This window comes from Silurus meridionalis, chromosome 22 (genome assembly GCF_014805685.1).
Source record: "Silurus meridionalis isolate SWU-2019-XX chromosome 22, ASM1480568v1, whole genome shotgun sequence".
Classification (NCBI taxonomy): domain Eukaryota; kingdom Metazoa; phylum Chordata; class Actinopteri; order Siluriformes; family Siluridae; genus Silurus; species Silurus meridionalis.
Window position 1 is genome coordinate 18,747,857 of NC_060905.1, and position 23,158 is coordinate 18,771,014.

The 23,158-nt window shown below is 39.3% G+C and overlaps 1 protein-coding gene across 1 annotated transcript in view; it reads left to right on the forward strand.

Annotated features, from left to right (window-relative positions):
- Positions 1–751: 751 nt before the first annotated feature.
- Positions 752–23,158, forward strand: part of atp9b (ATPase phospholipid transporting 9B) — a 62,476-nt gene continuing 40,069 nt past the window's right edge. Inside the window, 8 exon segments of the mRNA XM_046834451.1 lie at positions 752–900; positions 2,748–2,921; positions 6,247–6,397; positions 18,554–18,667; positions 18,780–18,888; positions 20,393–20,451; positions 21,377–21,428; positions 22,410–22,504. Coding sequence (XP_046690407.1) covers positions 821–900; positions 2,748–2,921; positions 6,247–6,397; positions 18,554–18,667; positions 18,780–18,888; positions 20,393–20,451; positions 21,377–21,428; positions 22,410–22,504 — 834 coding nt within the window. The 5' untranslated portion in view covers positions 752–820.

A 23,158-nucleotide genomic window follows, 5' to 3' on the forward strand; every position in this document is an offset into this window, starting at 1 on the left:
TGATTAATTGAAGTGAAACAGTGGTGATAAGTGATTAATTGATGTGAAACAGTGGTGATTAGTGATTAATTGATGTGAAACAGTGGTGATTAGTGATTAATTAATGTGAAACAGTGGTGATTAGTGATTAATTAATGTGAAACAGTGGTGATAAGTGATTAGTTGAAGTGAAACAGTGGTGATAAGTGATTAGTTGAAGTGAAACAGTGGTGATTAGTTGAAGTGAAACAGTGGTGATAAGTGATTAATTGATGTGAAACAGTGGTGATTAGTGATTAATTGATGTGAAACAGTGGTGATTAGTGATTAATTAATGTGAAACAGTGGTGATTAGTGATTAATTAATGTGAAACAGTGGTGATAAGTGATTAATTGATGTTAAACAGTGGTGATAAGTGATTAGTTGAAGTGAAACAGTGGTGATAAGTGATTAATTGATGAAACAGTGGTGATTAGTGATTAATTGATGTGAAACAGTGGTGATTAGTGATTAATTAATGTGAAACAGTGGTGATTAGTGATTAATTAATGTGAAACAGTGGTGATAAGTGATTAGTTGAAGTGAAACAGTGGTGATAAGTGATTAGTTGAAGTGAAACAGTGGTGATTAGTTGTTTGAAACAGTTTAACCAGTGATTGGCTGTTGATATGAAACAATAAAGTTTATAGGTTGTTTGCCTGTCCTTACTGAACAGTATTCTTACACATTCCGCCCTGACAGATGATCAGTACTGGGTAGTAGTGAAGTGTTCAGCGCTGCGCCATAAGGACGCAGAGCGGCGCATTCAAGTGACGTCATTTTGTACACATTGCAGCCAAGATGGCTGACAGCATTCCACTGAATCCAGTACGGAGCAACCCCAAGAAACCCCCGTATTACAATACTGGCAGAGCTCACAGGTTAGAGTTCTACTAAATCTCTCGGGGACACTTTCTTATCATGTCCGCTTGAGTGTCCGTGAGTATAAATGTTATTATATGGCCGCTGAAGTGTGTTATACGGGGCGGTGACGGAGTTTGGAGCTAGCAGGCTAATCTGAGTGCTGGAGCTGTCAGTGTCTCACTGATGCTGTGCAGGATGACAGGTTTTATTCATTACACACATTCAGTCCTCTGTTCGCTCATTAATAAACATTTATTATAAGATTAAGTTAATAATATATAATATGTCCGGTATTGTTATGGCCGTTATGTTTCTGTTGTCAATATGTTAAGGATCTATATCACGTGAGTGGGAAGTCACGTGATCGTCATCAGGTCTCTTGTTTACAGCCTTCACATAAAGTGCTTTACAATAATAACCGCTTTCTTTTTCTTTAAGTAAATCTTTTAATTCTATAATCAAAATGGACATTGTTAGACAAACGTCTCGACAGAAATCTACATGTGGATTTAGCGTTCAGACGATACGATATGACGATATGAACCAGCAGGAATGCAGTGTTCCTAAATAATATTGTTCTGTTTTGAAAGTGAAAGCGTTACAGTCGTATTCAGTAATTCTGTCTTCAAAATAGAGCTGTTCAGGAATTGACAAAATGTTGTCATCTCTGTTAAGAACAGGACAGGGTTAGGGTTAGGAAACTTTTATTACAAGTAAATATAGACACAAAAGCAAATTGTGACCAGTGATTGGTTATGGGGGAACAGGAGTGATTAGTGATTGGTCATTGATGAGAAATTGGTGATCAGTGATTGGTTGTTTGGGGTTATGGTGATCACTGTTTAGTCAAAGTGAGTAATAAATGGAATATAAAATCATTTCAAAATTATTGATCATTTTAGAAATCATTCTGTTTCACAGCTTAAAAAATTCATTTATAATGTTATCTTATAAATGATAAGTGATATTTGATAATTGATTAATATTGGATTAATGATCAATTTGTAACAGAAGTAAATAATTGAAGTGCGTCAGTGGGAGCAGGTCTGTAGGATGTAAGAGAAGGAGATACTGGGCTGATGTGTGGCTGCAATCCGATATCCTCTGGAGACTCGGTTTATCTCTGCATGCTATTGTAGCTTTCTGTTACGCAGCACTGGAGAGTGGGAGTGTGCACAGTACTCTCAATTTAACACTTAAGCTCTTTTTTCTAAGTCTTTTCTGGTGATTTAAAGCAACCCAGGGCTCTGATCTTAATCTCAAAGATTGGATCCAGTGAGCAGCAGAACGCAAACAATGAAGGAAGTTCATCAGGATGCACGTACGGTAGAAGAGTAAGTTATGGTGCAGAATGAGGGATATTGGTGGACGGAAGTTAGATTTGATTAACGCGTAGTTCTGTAACGCTGATCTGAAGCGCTTTATACCCACTGCTTATGTTCATACTTAATTAGATGTTATTTAGATGCTTTATTCATGCTTATGTCAAGGTTGATTGCTGGCAGTCATATTCATGAAACTCTGGGATGAAACTGTAGCACATTCATTCCTTTGGCTAATGGTACTGAATGTTATGTTTTGTCCCTTTGAGTAAGCTAAAAGTGTTTTTTTTTTCTGGTTCTTGTATGAGTTTGTCCATTAGACATCTGCAAATGACAAAAAAATTATCTGAGTGCTTTGCTTCATAATTTCTCCACATCTGTTAGTACTGAAGTCGACTGTCTGCACACTGCTACTGCAACTAAACAATTTGTATACTTTGCATTTTGGGCATCAAACTGTTTTATAACATCACAAGTTTTCCACTGAGTCCTTAAAAAAAAACAAAAAAGCTTGCGCTCACTCTTTTTTGACTTTCTTCCAGGTACCAGATTGAAGACGAGGCTTTGAATCTTGACGAGATGCCACTAATGATGTCTGAGGAGGCTTTTGAGAACGATGAGAGCGATTACCAAACACTTCCCAGAGCCAGGATCAGACAGAGGCGCCGTGGTCTGGGCTGGTTCCTCTGTGGAGGCTGGAAGGTGTTGTGTGGAAGGTACATCACACTTAACCATACTTCAACAAAAGCTTTGGTAGATATAACTGTACTGTATAATTAATACAATTAGTTTGGAGAATTGCATTTCTATGTCTATACAAATAATACAAAAACAACAACTCTGCCCTTCAGCTCAGTTCACCAAACCAGAACACCAACAAAACCAAAGTGTTTGTTTGGTGTTGTTTGAATCAGAAAGCTTTTTCCTGCTAGAGATCACTTAGTATTCCCTCCATCCATTGTTCCATAGAAAGCATATTCATTTATCCACTCATCTACAAATCAGCCATAAAACCGTTAACCATCCATCTTTCCAGTCATCTATTCATCCATACAATCACCCACCTACCCACCCATTAATTTATCTATTCATCCACTCATCCATTTATCAATCCATCTATTGATACATACATACATACATTCTTCTGTTTATCCATTCAACCACCATCTAACATTCATCCATTCATACAACAGCGCTGATCGATCCCTCCATCCCTCCATCCGTCCGTCCATCCATCTGTCCATCCATCTGTCCATCCATCCTCTCATCTATCTTCAGCAAGCACTTTATCTAGTCCTAGTCAGGATTGTAGAAATTTCACAGCATAGACAGTTACTGCTATTTTTACAAAGATAAGAGGAAAACAGAGAACCCGGAGTGAACCTGTAGGAAACACGTGAAACAAGTTATGAGATCAGACAAATATGTTTTTGCAAAAGCTGCAGCAGAAGCGATAAAAAAAAACAACAACAGGTCATAGTTCAGTTTGTTATTAACCTGAACGCAGCTCATCAATACACAGAGTTTTCACACACTTTCATAGATCCTATAAAAAAACCCTAAGACAAATACCCAGAGAAGATTGCATTTACAATCCACTTCATGTCCATAACTTGTGTTTTGTAGATAAATAAATAAAATACTTAGTAGTTACGCATTATAAGGGGAATGTTCTCACCCCTCAGGAATGGCAGTTACTTATCAGGATCTGTGTGAGAAGGGAATATTATTAACTTTTTATTCGAATAGCCTTGGATTCTCAGGTTACTGTGCATGACACACACACACACACACACACACACACACACACACACACACACACACAGGTCCTTGTTGCACATCATCAGTCAGAAGTGAGCGTGGTTAAGTAGTGTGACTGAATTTCAGGTCAGAAGCTGTGCTTACTCAGTGTGATTCCTATCCTGGAAAGCTCTCAATACTGCTCCGTGCCATTTCATATTGAAATATGATTAGCATGGGCCTCTCATCGGAGTGTTCTGTATATAAAGCGACTTGCTCGATCGACCCTTGTTTCCGTTGTCATTTGTTTATCGGTGATGCATCTCAGTTGTAAGCTGCATATTGATTTTGTTTCCCTAATGAACAAATCGGATTTCACACAGCTGACCAGTTTGGTGCTTGCCAGTAATTTTCAGTGTGCTTAGGCAAAGGATTATGAAACGAACAAATAATTCAAGCAGAGTGATTCCGCTTATTCAAATGGCCCAATTATTTAAACAACGTTTATTTGAGCAAATAATCTCTCTTATGAATTGGGCTGCTCGCGACTTGTGCACAGAGGGCTGATAGGCCAACACAAATATTATTGTATTTTTTTCCCCCCAACTTTATGTAATCTGTGTTAATGCCAAGCAAACCAATCAGCATGACTGTGTACACTCAACAGTGGCCTGGCTATCCTCTCCATCAGCACGCCCGTGTAGACTTCAGGTGGAACGTCAAAACAGATAGAAAAGTCAACAAGCTCGCTGTATGACCTTCAGAGTGGGGAATGAGAGTTGAGCAGAAGCATTCGTGCTTGGCTTTAGAGAACAGAACACGAGGGAAACGAGGGAAATAGGAGCAGGGATGTGGTGAGATGCTCCAGTTGTATGTTCTGCATCTTTTTTTTTTTTTACCATAATGCACATTTTTTTTAATTGTGTAAAATAAAAAGCAAATGTAAAACAACTCTAATTCTTGTGCTGGAAAGACCTGCTCGAGTGGTGGTAAAAATATACAAAATTGGTAGTACTAATAAATATAATAAATCTTAATACATTAGAAACGGGAACGTGGCTGATTAGTAGTTAAGGCATTAAACTCAAGGTCATGACTTCAAATCTCAGCCACATCAAGCTGCTCAGCATCAAACTTTATAGTATGTATGAATGAGATAAATCTAAGTTGTTCTGGAAAATGCTATAAATGGAAAATAAAAGAAAATAAGAACTGATTATGATGATGATGGTGAAATCTTGAGAATTAGCCAACACTGAAACATATAGTATTTATTTTTATATTCATTTATTTATATATTTTTTCTTAACGTAAAAGTATATTATAAATAATTTATTTGTGAGCATATTGTTTGCTTCGGCAAATTCTGATTTGCTCTTGATGGAGTGAAGCAGGACAGAATGGGACTTCATTTACATTCAAAAAAACTTTAATTCACAGTCCAGCTATAATCAAAACATACAGACATTATTACAGACAAAATTATTGGGACACCTGACCTTCCAACTCTTATGTGCTTCTTAAAGCTTCTCACACTGTTACCACAAAGTTGAAGGCACACAATTGTATAGGATGTTTTATATGTGGTTGTATAGGATCTTCACTTGAACTAGAAGACCCAAATCTGTTCCAGCATGACATTGCCCCTGTGCACAAAGAAAGCTCCATGAAGATCTGTTTTACTTGCGTTGGAGTGGAAGCACACTCCAAAATCTAGTGGAACATCTTCCCAGAAGAGTGAAGGTTATTATAAGAACAAATGGGTAATAAATGTGGAATGAGATGTTAAAAAAGCATGTACCAATCTTATGATCAGGTGTCCACAAACTTTTGCTCATATATATATATATATATATATATATATATATATATATATATATATATATATATAAATAAATATATGAAAAAATGGCAAGGTTTTGACTCTTCTTCTGATGGTTCCTTTTAACTTCCTGTAAACTCAACAAAAAACATGTTATATTTACTACTTTAAATGTATAATACAATTGTTTTTTTTTTTTTACATTTTGATGTAATTTATTAGTACAAACTGTTTTGTAATGTTACTCCGGACTTTCGTTACTCGCGGCTTCTCACCAACTATCAGATTTTTTAGTTACTTTTAGTCCGGTTCCAAATAAAAAAAGTCACAAACTATCAAGGTCGCGAGTTTCAAGGTCATGAGTATCGAGGTTCCACTGTATATGTTAAAATGCAGCTAAGTTTGATTGCTTGCTGATGAATGTTTAAAGCCACATTGAGCACTTTCTCGTTGTAATTTCACTTCACTGCTGATCTCAGCTGCTGTGATCACATGGCTCACATGTGCCGGAGGAAGAAGGAGCTGAAGGCTCGAACCGTCTGGCTTGGTCACCCGGAAAAATGTGAGGAGAAGTATCCTAAAAACGCCATCAAAAATCAGAAATACAACATCATCACCTTCGTACCAGGGGTAAGTGTAGATCACACACGGGACACATGCAGTTATACATGTATGGCATGGAGGTTGTTTATTAGTCAACACTTTCATCATGGCTTAATGATTAACTAATGATCAAATTCTTGGACTCCAGTCTGCTTTCTCATGATTAAAGGTTTAATTAACGGGAATAAAAACCTAGTAGCTAGTAGCTAGGTGAGCTAGTTTTTAAGTTCATTAATAAAGGAAATGTTTATATGTTTATAATTGTTTAAATGTTTATAATTATTTTCAATTATATTTGTATAGAGCTTTTAACAACAGACATTGTCTCAAAGCAGCTTTACAGAAATAAATAAATTACAGATAGAAATGTTTTACTTCATAAAGTAGTTCCTATATGTTTAATCCTAATAAGCGAGCCAGAGGTGATTGGGGTGAGGGAAAAACTCCTTGAGATGCTATGAGCAAGAGACCTTGAGAGGAACCAGATTGAAGAGGAAAGCCATCTTCATCAAGGGGACATGCAGGGAACAACTTTCTATCAATCCCTAGCTGGGATTTATGCAGGGTTTCCCCAAAATCACTCTGCTGCTGTGGATACCTATGGATTTCTCAGCAGTACAGGTGTTCCCAGACTTGGCAGTCTGTATTTAAGTTTCTGGCTTCACATAAATCGAGTTACAGATTTTTCAGATCCTTTTTAACCTGTTTGATCCACATTTTCTTTTGTGCAGTTTGCTGAACTCCCCACTGTGCAGGTTGAATTCTTCATTACAGTGTGTGTGTGGGTGTGGTAGATGCTTAGCATTCATTCTGACATGTAGCCACACCTTCACAATGTGCGATTTCCATTAACTTCCAACGACTCTGTTCTGAAGTTGATTGCAAAGTGTAACATATATAATCACATTTGGAAATTTTCAAGCGTGTGCCATGCTAGATTTATCAGGGTCCAGGTCTTGGAATCTTAAAGAAGAATCAGTATCAGAGTTAGAATCAGAGTGTGGGAAAAGTCTGATTTTGGCCTTGGGAGAGATGTTAGCTTATTTCAACAGTCACCACTTGAAAGAGTCTATGTGGTAGACTGTGCTAAACTATATTCATCAAGTAAAAAAAAAAAAGAAGCCTTAATTGTCATTTCAGCCATATATAGCTCTCCAGAACCCTGGTGTACATAAACAACATAGAGCTAAATCACACTACACAGAGCTAAATCACACTACACAGAGCTAAATCACACTACACAGAGCTACATCACATTACACAGAGCTAAATCACACTACACAGAGCTAAATCACACTACACAGAGCTAAATCACACTACACAGAGCTACATCACACTACACAGAGCTACATCACATTACACAGAGCTACATCACACTACACAGAGCTAAATCACACTACACAGAGCTAAATCACACACAGAGCTAAATCACACTACATGAGCTACATCACACTACACGGAGCTACATCACACTACAGAGCTAAATCACACTACAGAGCTAAATCACACTACGGAGCTAAATCACACTAAACAGAGCTAAATCACACTACACAGAGCTAAATCACACTACACAGAGCTACATCACATTACACAGAGCTACATCACATTACACAGAGCTACATCACACTACACAGAGCTACATCACACTACACAGAGCTACATCACACTACACAGAGCTACATCACAATACACAGAGCTAAATCACACTACAGAGCTAAATCACACTACATGGAGCTAAATCACACACAGAGCTAAATCACACTACACAGAGCTACATCACATTACACAGAGCTAAATCACACTACACAGAGCTACATCACACTACATGGAGCTAAATCACACTACAGAGCTAAATCACACTACAGAGCTACATCACATTACACAGAGCTAAATCACACTACACAGAGCTAAATCACACTACACAGAGCTAAATCACACTACACGGAGCTACATCACACTACATGGAGCTAAATCACACTACACAGAGCTAAATCACACTACACAGAGCTAAATCACACTACACAGAGCTAAATCACACTAAACAGAGCTAAATCACACTACACAGAGCTAAATCACACTACATGGAGCTAAATCACACTACATGGAGCTACATCACACTACATAGAGCTACATCACACTACATAGAGCTAAATCATAGAGCTAAATCACACTACATGGAGCTAAATCACACTACATAGAGCTAAATCATAGAGCTAAATCACACTACATGGAGCTAAATCACACTACATGGAGCTAAATCACACTACATAGAGCTAAATCACAAAACATAGAGCTAAATCACACTACATGGAGCTAAATCACACTACATAGAGCTAAATCACAAAACAAGGAGCTAAATCACAAAACATGGAGCTAAATCACACTACATAGAGCTAAATCACAAAACATGGAGCTAAATCACAAAACATGGAGCTACATCACACAACATAGAGCTACATCACACTACATAGAGCTACATCACACTACATGGAGCTAAATCACACTACATAGAGCTACATCACACAACATAGAGCTACATCACACTACACAGAGCTACATCACACTACACAGAGCTACATCACACTATACAGAGCTACATCACACTACACAGAGCTACATCACACAACATAGAGCTACATCACACCACATAGAGCTAAATCACACTACATGGAGCTAAATCACACTACATGGAGCTAAATCACAAAACATGGAGCTAAATCACAAAACATGGAGCTAAATCACAAAACATGGAGCTACATCACAAAACATGGAGCTACATCACAAAACATGGAGCTAAATCACACTACATGGAGCTAAATCACACTACATGGAGCTACATCACACAACATGGAGCTACATCACACTACACAGAGCTACATCGCACTACACGGAGCTACATCACACTACATGGAGCTAAATCACACTACATGGAGCTACATCACACAACATAGAGCTACATCACACTACACAGAGCTACATCGCACAACATAGAGCTACATCACACTACATGGAGCTAAATCACACTACATGGAGCTAAATCACACTACATGGAGCTAAATCACACTACATGGAGCTAAATCACACAACATGGCGCTAAATCACACAACATGGAGCTAAATCACACTACATAGAGCTAAATCACACAACATAGAGCTACATCACACTACACAGAGCTACATCACACTACACAGAGCTTCATCACACTACACAGAGCTTCATCACACTACACAGAGCTTCATCACACTACACAGAGCTTCATCACACTACACAGAGCTACATCACACTACACAGAGCTACATCACACAACATAGAGCTACATCACACAACATAGAGCTAAGGTCGGGTTCTGAAAGCCTGCGCTGACCAACTAGCACTGGTGTTCACCGAGATATTCAACCTCTCCCTGGAACAGTCCATTGTCCCCTTATGCTTCAAACACCATTGTTCCTGTCCTGAAGAAACCCCAGCCCGCCTGCCTCAATGACTACCGCCCTGTAGCCCTGACCCTGATGAAGTACTTTGAAAGACTGGTCAGAGACTTCATCACTGCATCACAACCAGACACACTGGATCCTCTACAGTTCGAGTACCACCAGAAACGCTTTACTGAAGACACCATTGCTCATCTTCTCCACACAACGATGAGCCACCTGGACTTCAGAAAAGGGAATTATGCAAAAAATGCTGTTTTGTGGACTACAGTTCAGCGTTCAACACCATAATTCCCTCCACGCTCACCTCTAAGTTTTAGGTCCTGGGACTGTGTCAATGGATCTCCAACTTACTGACTGATAGGCCACAAGCCATACGGGTGGGCAAACATACCTTATCTACCCTCACTCTCAGCACTGCAGCTCCCCAGGGTTGTGTTCTGAGCCCCCTGCTGTACTCACTGTACACATATAACTGTGTGGCCACTTCAAACTCCACCACCATCATCAAGTTTAATGACGACACTGTTGTGGTGGGCCTGATCTCCAACAATGATGAGACGGCCTACATACAAGAGATTAAAAACCTGGAGAGATGGTGCCAGGAGAACAATCTTCTCCTAAACATAAGCAAGACTATGAAGTTGATGGTGGACTTCAGCACGAAGCAGGAGCGGTCATACCAACTGCTAAACATTTATGGGACCCCAGTGGAGAGAGTGGACAGTTGCCGGTACCTAGGTGTTCACATCACACAGGACCTGTCTTGGTCCTGTCACATCAAAACCCTGGTAAAGAAGCCCAGCAGCGTCTGTACCATCTGAGACGCTTAAGGGACTTGAAACTACCCTCTCAGGTGCTAAAGACTTTTTACACTTGCACCATTGAGAGCGTTCTGACTTGTCGCATCACTTACTGGTTCGGGGACAGCACCATGCAGGACAGACGAGCCCTCCAGAGGGTGGTGCGTTCAGCTAAAGGTACCATCTGCACCGAGCTCCCTGACCTGCCGGACATCTACAGCATGTGGTGCTGGACCAGAGCCAGGAAGCTTGTGAAAGACCTCAACCATCCCAACAATGGACTATTTTCTTTGTTGCATTCAGGGAAGCGCTTCCACTCCTTTAAAGAACACTGAGCGAATGAGGAGGAGCTTCTTCCCGCAGGCCATTCGGAGTTTAAACCAGGAAACACCCAGGATCTAGTACTGGAACTTTCTCTCCATCGTCACTCATTTCTGCACAACTTTTTTTGCACTATTATGACACCTTAACTCTGGACTGTCACTTTAACTCTGGACTTGAACAGCACAGTGCCACTTTATACCACACCATACTGCACATGGACACTTTAAGGGCAATCACTTTAATTTGTACTTCTAATATCTGCCATACTCATTTATGTGTATACATATATTTTCATATATTTTCTATAGTTTATACTTTTTATTTATCTACTTAATTTTTTTCCTTAAATTCTATTCCTTTTTTATGCTTAAATGTTGGACAGTCATACAAAGCATTTAATTGCATGTCGTAATGTGTGTGTGTGTGTGTGTGTGTGTGTGTGTGTGTGTGTGTGTGTGACAAATAACATTTGATTTGATTTGATTTAAATCACACAACATAGAGCGACATCACACTACATAGAGCGACATCACACTACAGAGAGATACATCACGCAACATAGAGTTACGTCACACAACAGAGATATGTCACACAGAATGGAGATACGTCACACAACATAGAGCTATGTCACACAACATAGGGATACATTACACAACATAGAGATACGTAAAAAAAGCACAGATACGTCACACAACAGAGATACGTCACACAACAGAGATACGTCACACAACATAGTTATGTCACACAACATTGAGCTACGTCACACAACATAAAGCTGTGTCACACAAAATAGAGATGTCACAAAACCATAAGATACTTCACAGAACATAGAGCTACATCACACAACCCAGATATGCCACAAAACAGATACGTCACACAACATAGAGCTACGTCACACAACAGAGCTACGCCACACAACATGGAGATATGTCACACAACATAGTTATGTCACACAACATAGTTATGTCACACAACATTGAGCTCGTCACACAACATTGCGCCACGTCACACAACACAGAACTACGTCACACAACAGAAATACAACACACAACAGAGATACATCACAACATAAATATGCATCACACAACAGATATATACGTCACACTACATGAAGCTACCTTACACAACATTGCGCTACATCGCACAACATAGAGCTACTTCACCCAACAGAGATACCTCACACAACATGGAGCTACCTCACACAACATTGAGCTACGTCACACAACATAGAGCTACATAACACAACACAGATACGTCACACAATGGAAATACGTCACAACAAAAAGCTACATCACACAGCATTGAGCTATGTCACACAACATTGAGCTATGTCACACAACATTGAGCTATGTCACACAACATTGAGCTATGTCACACAACATTGAGCTATGTCACACAACATTGAGCTATGTCACACAACATTGAGCTATGTCACACAACATTGAGCTATGTCACACAACATTGCGCTACGTCACACAACATAGAGCTACATCACACAACATAGATACGTCACACAACACAGATACGTCACACAACATAAAGATATGTCACACAACAAAGAGATACGCCACGCAACACCGATACGTCACACAACATAGAGATGCATAACACAACAGAGAGATGTCACGCAACACTGATACGTCACACAACAGACATGTCACACAACATAAAGATAAGTCAAGCTACATAGAGCGTCTCACAAAAGATATACGTCACAACATAGAGATACGTCATACAACATAGAGATACGTTACGCAACATAGAGCAGTCACACAAAGAGATACGTCACACAACAGATACATGTTAGAACAATAAGACATTTTACACAACATAGAGATACGTCTCACAACAGGCAAATGTCCCACAACATAGATACGTCACACAACATAGAAATACGTCACACAACATAGAGATACGTCACACAACAGGCAAACGTTCCACAACATAGAGAAACATCCACAGCATAGAGATACGTCACAACAAGAATACGTCATAAAACAGAGAGATACTTCACACAACATAGAGATACGTCACTTAACAGGGATACGTCACACAACATAGAGATAACTCGCACACCATAGAGATACATCACACAACAGAGATACAGCACACAACACAGAGATAAGTCACAAAACACAGAGATACGTTACACAACAGGCAAACGTCACACAACATAGAGATATGTCACGCAGAATGGAGATACGTAAAAAAAAGCACAGCTACGTCACACACCACAGATCGTCACACAACATAGATACATCACACAACATAGAAATACGTCACACAACACAGCGATACGTCACACAACACAGCGATACGTCACACATCAGAGAGTTACGTCACACATCAGAGAGTTAAGTCACACAACACAGAGATACCTCACGCAACAGGGATACGTCACACACCCTAGAGATACGTCACACACCATAGAGATCGTCACACAACAGGGATACTTCACACAACACAGAGATACGTCACACAACAGGGATACATCACACAACATAGAGATATGTCACACAACATAAAGATACCTCAGGCAACAGGGATACGTCACACACCCTAGAGATACGTCACACACCATAGAGATACCTCACACAACAGGGATACGTCACACAAAATAGAAATACCTCACACAACATAGAGATACGTCACACAACACAGAGATATGTCACACAACATGGATACATCACACAACATGGAGATATGTCACACAACATAAAGATACCTCACGCCATAGAGATACGTCACACACCATAGAGATACGTCACACAACATAGAGATACGTCACACAACAGGGATACAGCACACAACAGTGAGATGATTCACAAAACACAGAGATACGTCACACAACAGGCAAACGTCACACACCATAGAGATATGTCACACAACAGAGATACGTCACACAACATAGAGATACGTCACACGCCATAGAGATACGTCACACAACAGGGATACGTCACACACCATAGGGATACGTCACACACCATAGGGATACGTCACACAACATAGAGATATGGTTTAAAGTCATTTAATAATTTGCTTTATGAAGTGCATTGTGTGCGACCGAGTGCAAATACAATACAAGACAGTGTAGGACAGATACACAAAATACACAAAATAGTGCTGAACAGTAAACCTATTTTATAATGTGTTATTCAGAACATTGTGCAAAAATGATTCCTGTAAACAAAAGAGTACTTGTAAATATAAACACAAAATGTTATGCTGAACAGCATCAGCTGCAATTGAGTAGATGCAAAAACTAAATGTAAACAGTAATATGGCTGGTGCTGGTTTTTATTTGTATAGCGCTTTTAACAATGAACATTGTCTCAAAGCAGCTTTACACAGATAATGTGGTGATTAAACATAAATATGTTCTTTGTAAGTATGTTTGTCCCTGATGAGCAACTGTGGCAAGGAAAAACTCCCCGAGATGGCAAATGTTGTGGGGTACAGTGATGACGATCAGAAGCAAACTGCACTCCCGAGTCAGTGCTGCAGACCACCGACACCAACTACAGTCCAATCCGTCCTCAAAGCACCCGTTCTACTCCGGAATTACATGGAACCACCCAAGGTGTTGATGAGAGACTGTCCCGAGCTGCACAGAAGTGTGAAGATCCAAGGAGGGGAGAGGGGCAGGAACAGTGGTCACTGGAGCCTCAGGAGCATGTTTAACTCGACCGAAGAGAGAGAGAGAGAGAGAGAGAGAGGGTGACGGGAAGAGAAGGATATGGATTATTAAGTGTCCCTATTGGTGTATGAAAGTTAATGTCACTGTGCAGTTTGTCTCCGGCAAGACTCGCTATGGCAGCATAACTAAAAGGGAGAACCAGAAGGTAACACAGACATGAGGGATCTCTGGGATAAGAGACGACCCACCACACCACCGTCAACAAACCTGAGTGAGCGTGTGAATGTGAGGGGCGACAGCATACAAATATACCAGTTCACCAAACACTCTATATCCATGCTCCCTCCAGATCTGTGCCTTTACCTAAGAAAAATCTACTGATAAAAGGCTTGACTAAATAAATAAGTTTTCAACCTCGACTTGAACACTGAGACTGTGTCCGAGTCCCGAACACTGATTGGAAGGCTGTTCCATAACTGTGGGGCTTTATAAGAGAAAGATCTGCCCCCTGCTGTAGTCTTCATTATTTGAGGAACCAACAGATAGCCAGCACCTTTTGATCTAAGTAGGCGTGGAGGATCATACTGGTACAGAAGTTCACTCAGATACTGCGGTGCGAAACCGTTAAGTGCTTTATCGTCAGTAGTAATATTTTATAATCAATGCGAGATTTGATTGGGAGCCAGTGTAGACTGATTAAAACAGGGGTGATGTGGTCATATTTCCTAGATCTAGTGAGGACCCTTGCTGCTGCATTCTGGACTAACTGAAGCTTATTTATGCACTTACTCACACCCAGACAGTAAAGCGTTACAGTAGTCTAATCTAGAAGTAACAAAAGCATGAACTAGTTTTTCTGCATCCTGTAACGACATCATATTTCTAATCTTAGCAATATTTCTAAGGTGAAAGAAGGCGATTCTGGTGATATTATTCACGTGAGACTCAAAGGAAAGACTCGGGTCAATAATCACACCAAGGTCTTTGACAGCCGTACATGCTGAAACAGAAACACCATCCAGAGATGCTACATAATCGGAAAGTTTATTTCTAGCTGCATGTGGTCCTAGTAAAAGTACTTCCGTCTTATCTGAGTTGAGCAGAAGAAAGTTATTAAGCATCCACTGTCTAATGTCCTTTACACACTTCTCAACATTGTTAAGCTGATCTCTCATCTGGCTTTGCTGAAATATACAGCTGTGTGTCATCAGCATAGCAATGGAAGCGAATCCCATGTTTATGAATAATTTCACCAAGAGGCAGCATATATAAAGAGAAAAGCAGTGGGCCTAAGACAGATCCTTGAGGAACACCAAACTTTACCTCATAGAGTGTGGAGAACTCACCATTTACATCCACAAACTGATAGCGATCAGTCAAATAAGACCTGAGCCAAGAGAGAGCTGTTCCTTTATTCCTACAACATTCTCAAGTCTAGCAAGCAGTATAGTGTGATCAATGGTGTCAAAAGCTGCACTAAGGTCGAGCAAAACAAGTAAGGAGACAAAACCCTGATCAGAGGCCAATAACAGGTCATTTACCACCTTAACTAGCGCCGTCTCTGTGCTATGATGAGGCCGAAATCCTGACTGATACATTTCAAAATGTTATTCATAAGCAGATGTGAGCATAACTGCTGTGCTACAACCTTTTCTAAAATTTTGGATATAAAGGGGAGATTTGATATCGGTCTGTAGTTGGACAACTGACATGGGTCAAGGTCAGGTTTCTTAATAAGGGGGTGGATAACTGCCAGTTTGAAGGATTTCGGTACATAACCAGTGCTAATGGAAGAGTTAATTATTTTTAAAACAGGTTTGATTACCTCTGGAGCTATCTGTTTAAAGAAACTAGTAGGCAAGGGATCAAGAAGGCAGGTTGATGATTTTGATGAGGAGATTAATGAAATTAAGTCACTCTCATGAATAGTAGTGAAGCTTTGTAATTGATTGTCTGCTATAATGACACTGCTGTCTACAGGGTTACTTGTAAAATAATTTGGATTTATATTAACCGCCTGGATTTCTTTCCTGATGTTTTCAATTTTATTATTAAAAAAGTTCATGAAATCATTACTACCTATTGTAGTGTGCATGTTAGTGTAGTGCTTTTATTCCCTGTTAATTTTGCTACTGTGCTGAATAAAAATCTAGGATTATGCTTGTTATTTTCTATGAGGGTGGAGAAATATGCTGATCTGGCAGCACTAAGAGATTTTCTATAATTTAGGAGGCTCTCCTTCCATGCTATTTGAAATACTGTTAATTTTGTTTGACGCCATTTACGTTCTAGTTTTCGAGTGGTCTGTTTTAAGGTGTGTGTATGATCATTATACCACTGTGCTAATTTTTTCTCCCTGATCATTTTGGTCTTGGAGCTACATCATTTAGAGTGTAACGTAACGTTGTTTCTAGATGTTCAGTGGCCCAGTCGAGCTCTGCGGGGTCTGACGTAGACATGTATGTGTATGTATTTTATTGAGTATTTGAGTGTGTGTTCATTATTGTTTTTATTATTTATAGTTTCATCATTTGTAAGTGGAACCCACAGTAATCTCATGCATTTTTATGGCGTTTTATGGAGACGTCCTCAGCAGCATTGAGCTGATTACAATTTTTGAGAACTATGTAGGATTAAGGCTGGATCAGCAGGTTTTCTCCTTTAAATAGTGTGTAAAAATCCAGTACAAAAAAATCAGCTTGTGCTTGATATCTGGTAGAGTGATTTGTCCAGGTCCTTGGCCCCATTGCTTGTGTCTCTGCACAATTGTTGTTTAGAGTGAAATCCCCACCTGTCTTTTTTCAGGGCAGATTTCCCTCAGCAATCAGGTTAATGAGCCACTATCTGTGGTCTGAAGAGGCTTCAGCGTCCTGACGTACCTTTTTCCGTTGACGTGTCCAGGCGAGCCGCTGTGGTGCCACGGCTGATGTCTTATTCAAGTGTGTCTGGTAACTTTATTTTCAGCTTGTCAAATGAATTTTGCATGAGGATACGAGCTGTTCATCTGAAGTGCCGCTGGGTCGCCAACTATATCTGATCAGTCAGTAAACAGGTAGAACATGATCTATTAGAACAGTGAGTGAGGAGAACACAGAGCTTTAGCGTAATGCTTCCAAAAAAAACCCTAATGTTTTGTTGTTGATCCCCACATGCAAAAATTGTGAATATTAAATGCTGGAAGAGTGCAAAGAAACTGGAATAAATGGGCATTCGGTGTTGAGGATGACGATGGGTTCCCTTTGGAGTCTGGTTCCTCTCAAGGTTTTTCCTCATGTCATCTAAGGGAGTTTTTTTTGCCATAGTCACCACTGAGTAGCTCATTAGGGGTAAACTTTGAGGTGGTATCAAAAGGTTTCGAGACTGGCTCTGTTTATGAGAAAGTACTTTATTTATCAATGTTTACACACTATCACAGTGCTCCCAGAGTTCTTCTGAAACATATCCTGGAAGTCTTTGTTTCGAAGCGTGTCAAACACCTTCTGCTACCTTTGAGCTGATCTTCATCTTCGTGAAGAGGGGTAAAGTGCACAGAAGCGGAATCTGGCGAGCAGGGTGTGTGTGTAAGTTGCAGAACGGTTTCGACATTTTCGGTGTTTGTGCTTGTTGAAGGTCTTCCTGATCTCTCGCTGTCTTCCAGTGATGTTCTGCCGCTCTTGTCTCTCTGTTGCAGATTTGCAGTTTCGCACAGAATTTTACATTTGCTCTTTGTTCTAACTTGCAATTACATGGTCAGAACAGCACCAGTTACAACATTAGTCTCTAAACTTTTGATTCCACCTTTTATGAGGAACAAACTTATATGCTGATAGGAAGGCCATGAGTTTAAATCCTTGCACACTAAAGCTGTCACTGTTGGGCCCTTGAGCATGGCCCTTAACCCTCATCTGCTCAGTTGTGTGATTTGGAGTCTGCATAAAGGCAGCTGCCAAATGCTGCTGAAAAGGAAAAAGATGTTAGTAGATTGTTCTTTTCTGGTCTCTATTTTTAGGTTTTATACCAGCAGTTCAAGTTTTTCCTCAACTTGTATTTCTTGGTGGTGGCCTGCTCACAGTTTGTACCGTCCCTCAAAATTGGCTACCTCTACACCTACTGGGCGCCCCTGGTGAGTCCCACTGATCTCAACAGATCCCACACAAATCCATATCCGACCCGTGTGACCTCTAAAGCCATTGTTTCAGTTTTTAATGGGTTTCATTGTTCCTCCTGTCATTCAGGCGTTTGTGTTAGCCGTCACCATGGTGAGAGAGGCCGTGGACGAGGTGCGCCGCTACAGGAGGGACAAAGAGATGAATTCTCAGATATACAGCAAGCTCACAGTTCGAGGTAAACATTACCACTTCCTCTTCATGCCAGCTGATTATTGTTTTGGGTCCAGGCCAGTAGTGAACAAAAATTTCATGCACAGCCTTCAAAACAGGCCAGAAATAAAATACAAAAATACAGGTGGATTATTCAGTTTAATTAAATAACAGCTCTTTCTGTAGTAGTACCAATTTAACAAATGCACTCATTTTACATTTATTCTCATAAAAATGTCAGTTATTGTACAGTCTCATTACACTGAACGTCTGAGTCTGTTGAACCCAAGGCAATGATTATTTTGGCCGTATCCAAAATGCACTACTTGGACAAAACTTTCTATCCGTATGCGATTCTACCCCAAACTGTTACCGCAAAGTCAGAGGCACACAATTGTACAGAATGCAGTCTTTGGATGCGCTAGAAACTAAATTTACGTTTACCCTTTAATGTAACTAGGAGACCCAAACCTGTTTTAGCATGACAATGTCTCTGGGAAAAAGTGAGCTCCATGAAGATCTGCTTTACATGGGTAGGAACACCTTTAGGATGAGTGTGAACGCTGAATGCACTTAGATCACCTCATCAGTACCTGACTTTACTAACACCATTGTGTCTGAATCAGAGATGGCAAAAGTACACACGTCCTTCACTAAAGTAGAAGTGCAAATACTCATATTTGAAAAGACTCTGGTAAGTTTTTACTCTAGTTAAAGTAAATAAGTTTGGGCTCTGACATGTTTTTAAGTAAAAAATTTGCCTTTGCTACTACCTGTTTTAGTGTCACACTGGAAACTGGACATTATGTCATTACTGTCTTATTCACATTGATCCCAGACTTCTTACTGCCTTCTGTCCTGCTCATTGTGCGCTTCAGAAACTAGTCTACGTTTGTGGTGTGTGAGAGACAGGAAATGATACACCAGTGGATTGAAAACGTCGCAATGAGAAGAAACAATATTGAACGTCACCAAATAGATTCAATCTAAAGTACTGAGGCTGCTTTGAAAATGTAAGCAGTAGGAAGTATATTTGTGTAAAAATGTAGAGTAAAAGTAAAATGTTTCTAAAAAACAAATAGTGAAGTGAAGAACTGATACCAGAAAAATCCACTTAAGTACAGTAATGAAGTATTTGTACTTTTTACTTCCCATCTCTCTGGTCTGAATGAGCACGAATATCCACAATCACTCTCCCAAATCTAATCTTTCCCGGAGACTGGCAGTTATTATAACAGCCAATAGGCATTAGATGTGGAATGAGATGTTTATAAAATCACATAGCAATCTTATGATCAGGTGTCCACAAACTATTGCTGGTGGAGTGTAAATTGAATTGAGACAGCACTATATTAAATTTTGATGTAGTTTTGAACTGGATAAACAGTATGACTTGTTTTTCTTTCATTATGAAATTTCTATGTGATATCAAACCCTTCAACCTGCTAGAGGTTTTCATCTGGTGGAATATTTCTTTTCTTTTGTTAGGTTTTCATTGGTTTGGTTTTTTTTTTGGTTTTTCTTCTCAGGCAAGATCCAGGTGAAGAGCTCAGACATACAAGTTGGAGATCTCATCATCATTGAAAAGGTCTTTATCCTCTTCTCCTTTCCTCCATCTTATTCCTCTCACTTTTTTCCTCTCAGTACAGGATTAAACCTCAGTGTGATCTGTTCTGTGGAATTCTGTCATACTCTTTATTGTGCATCATGTTTCTCACGGCGTGTGGTCTTTCGTCTCTCTGTAATTGCCCGTGTCACGTGTGACCTTGCTCAATTATTCAGAGCCGATGGTATAGCGAGAGTAAAGTTACCGTGCTGCAATCTCAAACCTATAGCCTGAGAGCTGCATATAAACACTAACAGCTTCTGTAGGATCACTCGCAGCAGAATCACACCATCACACTGCCATTCATGTATCCTAATGCAGAAACACCACTTATGCTGAAATTAATGGAGTGGTAAAAGAAATGAAGGAGAAAAGAAAGCATGAGTGATAGAATTTAGTATGTGAAAGACAATAATGCAAAAGCTGAGAGAGAAACTAAGAACAAAAAAGTAAAACAAAGAGCGAGAGAAAAGAAAAACTGCTGTTAACCAGTTAACCTACACCTTTTTTTTTGGAAGATGTTCCACTAGATTTTGAAGTGTGTTTGTGGAGATTTGTGGAGATTCATTCAGCCACATGGGTGTTAGTGAAGTCAGGTGTTGTAGTTGAGATGAGGAGGCCTGGTGTGCAGTCAGCGTTCACATTCATCCCAGAGGTGTTCAATAGGTTGTATACCTCTATAGCAGAAGAACTTCCACTCCAAACAATGGAAATGATATGTTCATGGAGCTCGCATAGAGTCATTGACATGCTGGAACAGTTTCTTGTCTCCTAAGGTCTTCCTATAGTAACTAGCACACAAACACATCCTGTACAATTGTGGTCATATGTCTGTGAAAGTCAGGTTTCCTAATACTATACCTATACAATATCTAAATCTTGTGACCTTTTTGACCATATTTTACAGAATCAGAGAGTTCCAGCTGATATGATCTTCCTAAGAACTTCAGAAAAGTCTGGTATGTTCTTTATGAAACAATCTTTGAAAAGTCCTCATTATTGAAAATTGTGTATATATACACACACACACATAAGGCACAGAGCATTATTGTGAAATATTGGGAATGTCCAAGCAAATTATTGCAATTTGTATTTATGTACATTTCAGTTCATTTGTAGTTTTATAACACGTCCGAATTAGTTTACACAACAGTGTAGAGTTAATGTTCTTTCACTACAGTCACACTCTGAAATTCTATAAATGGATAAAAAGGGACTTGAATGCACATCACAACTACATACATATAGCATCAGGGTGTAGTAATGAAATGGATTACAGCCTTTTTTATCGATCTTCTACATGCCAATGTGGCTGCAGTTCACTTTAATGTGTGTCCAATATTTACATCAATTCCAACAAACCCCTCTGTATAAACTGAAACAGAGTTTTTATAGAGTCTTAGAAAATCTAAAAAAGTCTTACAATTAAAACTATTAGTTTTAGGCCTTAAAAAGTCTTAAATAATTTGTTCCCGATGTCCATGTACCACTACCGCTAATACTCATTGAAATGCTCCGGCAGCACTTGACAATGGTAGTTTCCGTTGTGTTGTTGTGCTTTGTTATCACAAACCCAAATATCATTTGCTGTATTAAGAATACAAATGAGACCAACATGCAGCAGCCAATCAGCGTTCTGTTATTGGCCCAAATCTCTCTCGGATTGTACAACGGACGTAACAAACCCTATGATATGGGTAATAATTATTTTTTTGGGTTTATATAATCATTATTATGAATCACTCGGATGAGGTGGGAGATTTACTCCTGAATGGACCCCCCCACATCCTCATGAAGAGATTTAGATGTATCAAAACAGTACGGTTAGGTGATGTGTTCGCTCTCTCGTCCGGACGCTGTAGTGCCCTGTAGTGCTGATGCTCCGAACTGAAAAACGAGTCGAGAATGATTAAATCGGTCGACACCTTTATGTTCCCCAGGAGCGTGCTTTATCCGAACCGACCAGCTCGACGGAGAAACGGACTGGAAACTGAAGGTCGCTGTTGCCTGCTCTCAGAGGCTCCCTGCACTGGGGGTAAGTGTGGCTTCAGTATACAGTGTGTAAGGTAGGGGGATGTCTGGCACTATTCTGGGGGACCCAACTATCACACACCGAATGTTTTATATTTATATACAAATTTACAGAATTTGAGAACTTGAGAAACGACTGAAGAATCACTGAAGTAGAAATGCAAAGTGTTTAATTATATAGTGAATTATATAAAACATTAAATTGTATACTCACAATAAACTTACAATTGCCAGGAACAAACTTGTACATCCTTTTATAAGCACTTTATCTCTTTAAAGCTGCTTTGAGACAATTTCTATTGTTAAAAGTGCTCTACTAATACAAATGCTTTAAATTAAATATTACAAAAATAAATATTTAAAAAATAAATGAAATGAAATGAATGACTATAATATTAAAAAAATATTTATAATAAAATAATGTGTATATTATAATGTGTATATTATTCGAATAATAATAACAACAGCAATAAAATAATTTATAGACAACTAAATTGTTCTACACGCTATGGCAATAATGTGATTCTAGTTGTACATCTGAGCTTGATATTGGTGTGTGTGAGTTTTTTTTTTTTTTTCGTTTCGATTTCACATTTAGTTTATAAAAACCTCCACACTTCTGGTGTGTTCAATTAGATGTTCTTTTAGATTTTGTGGA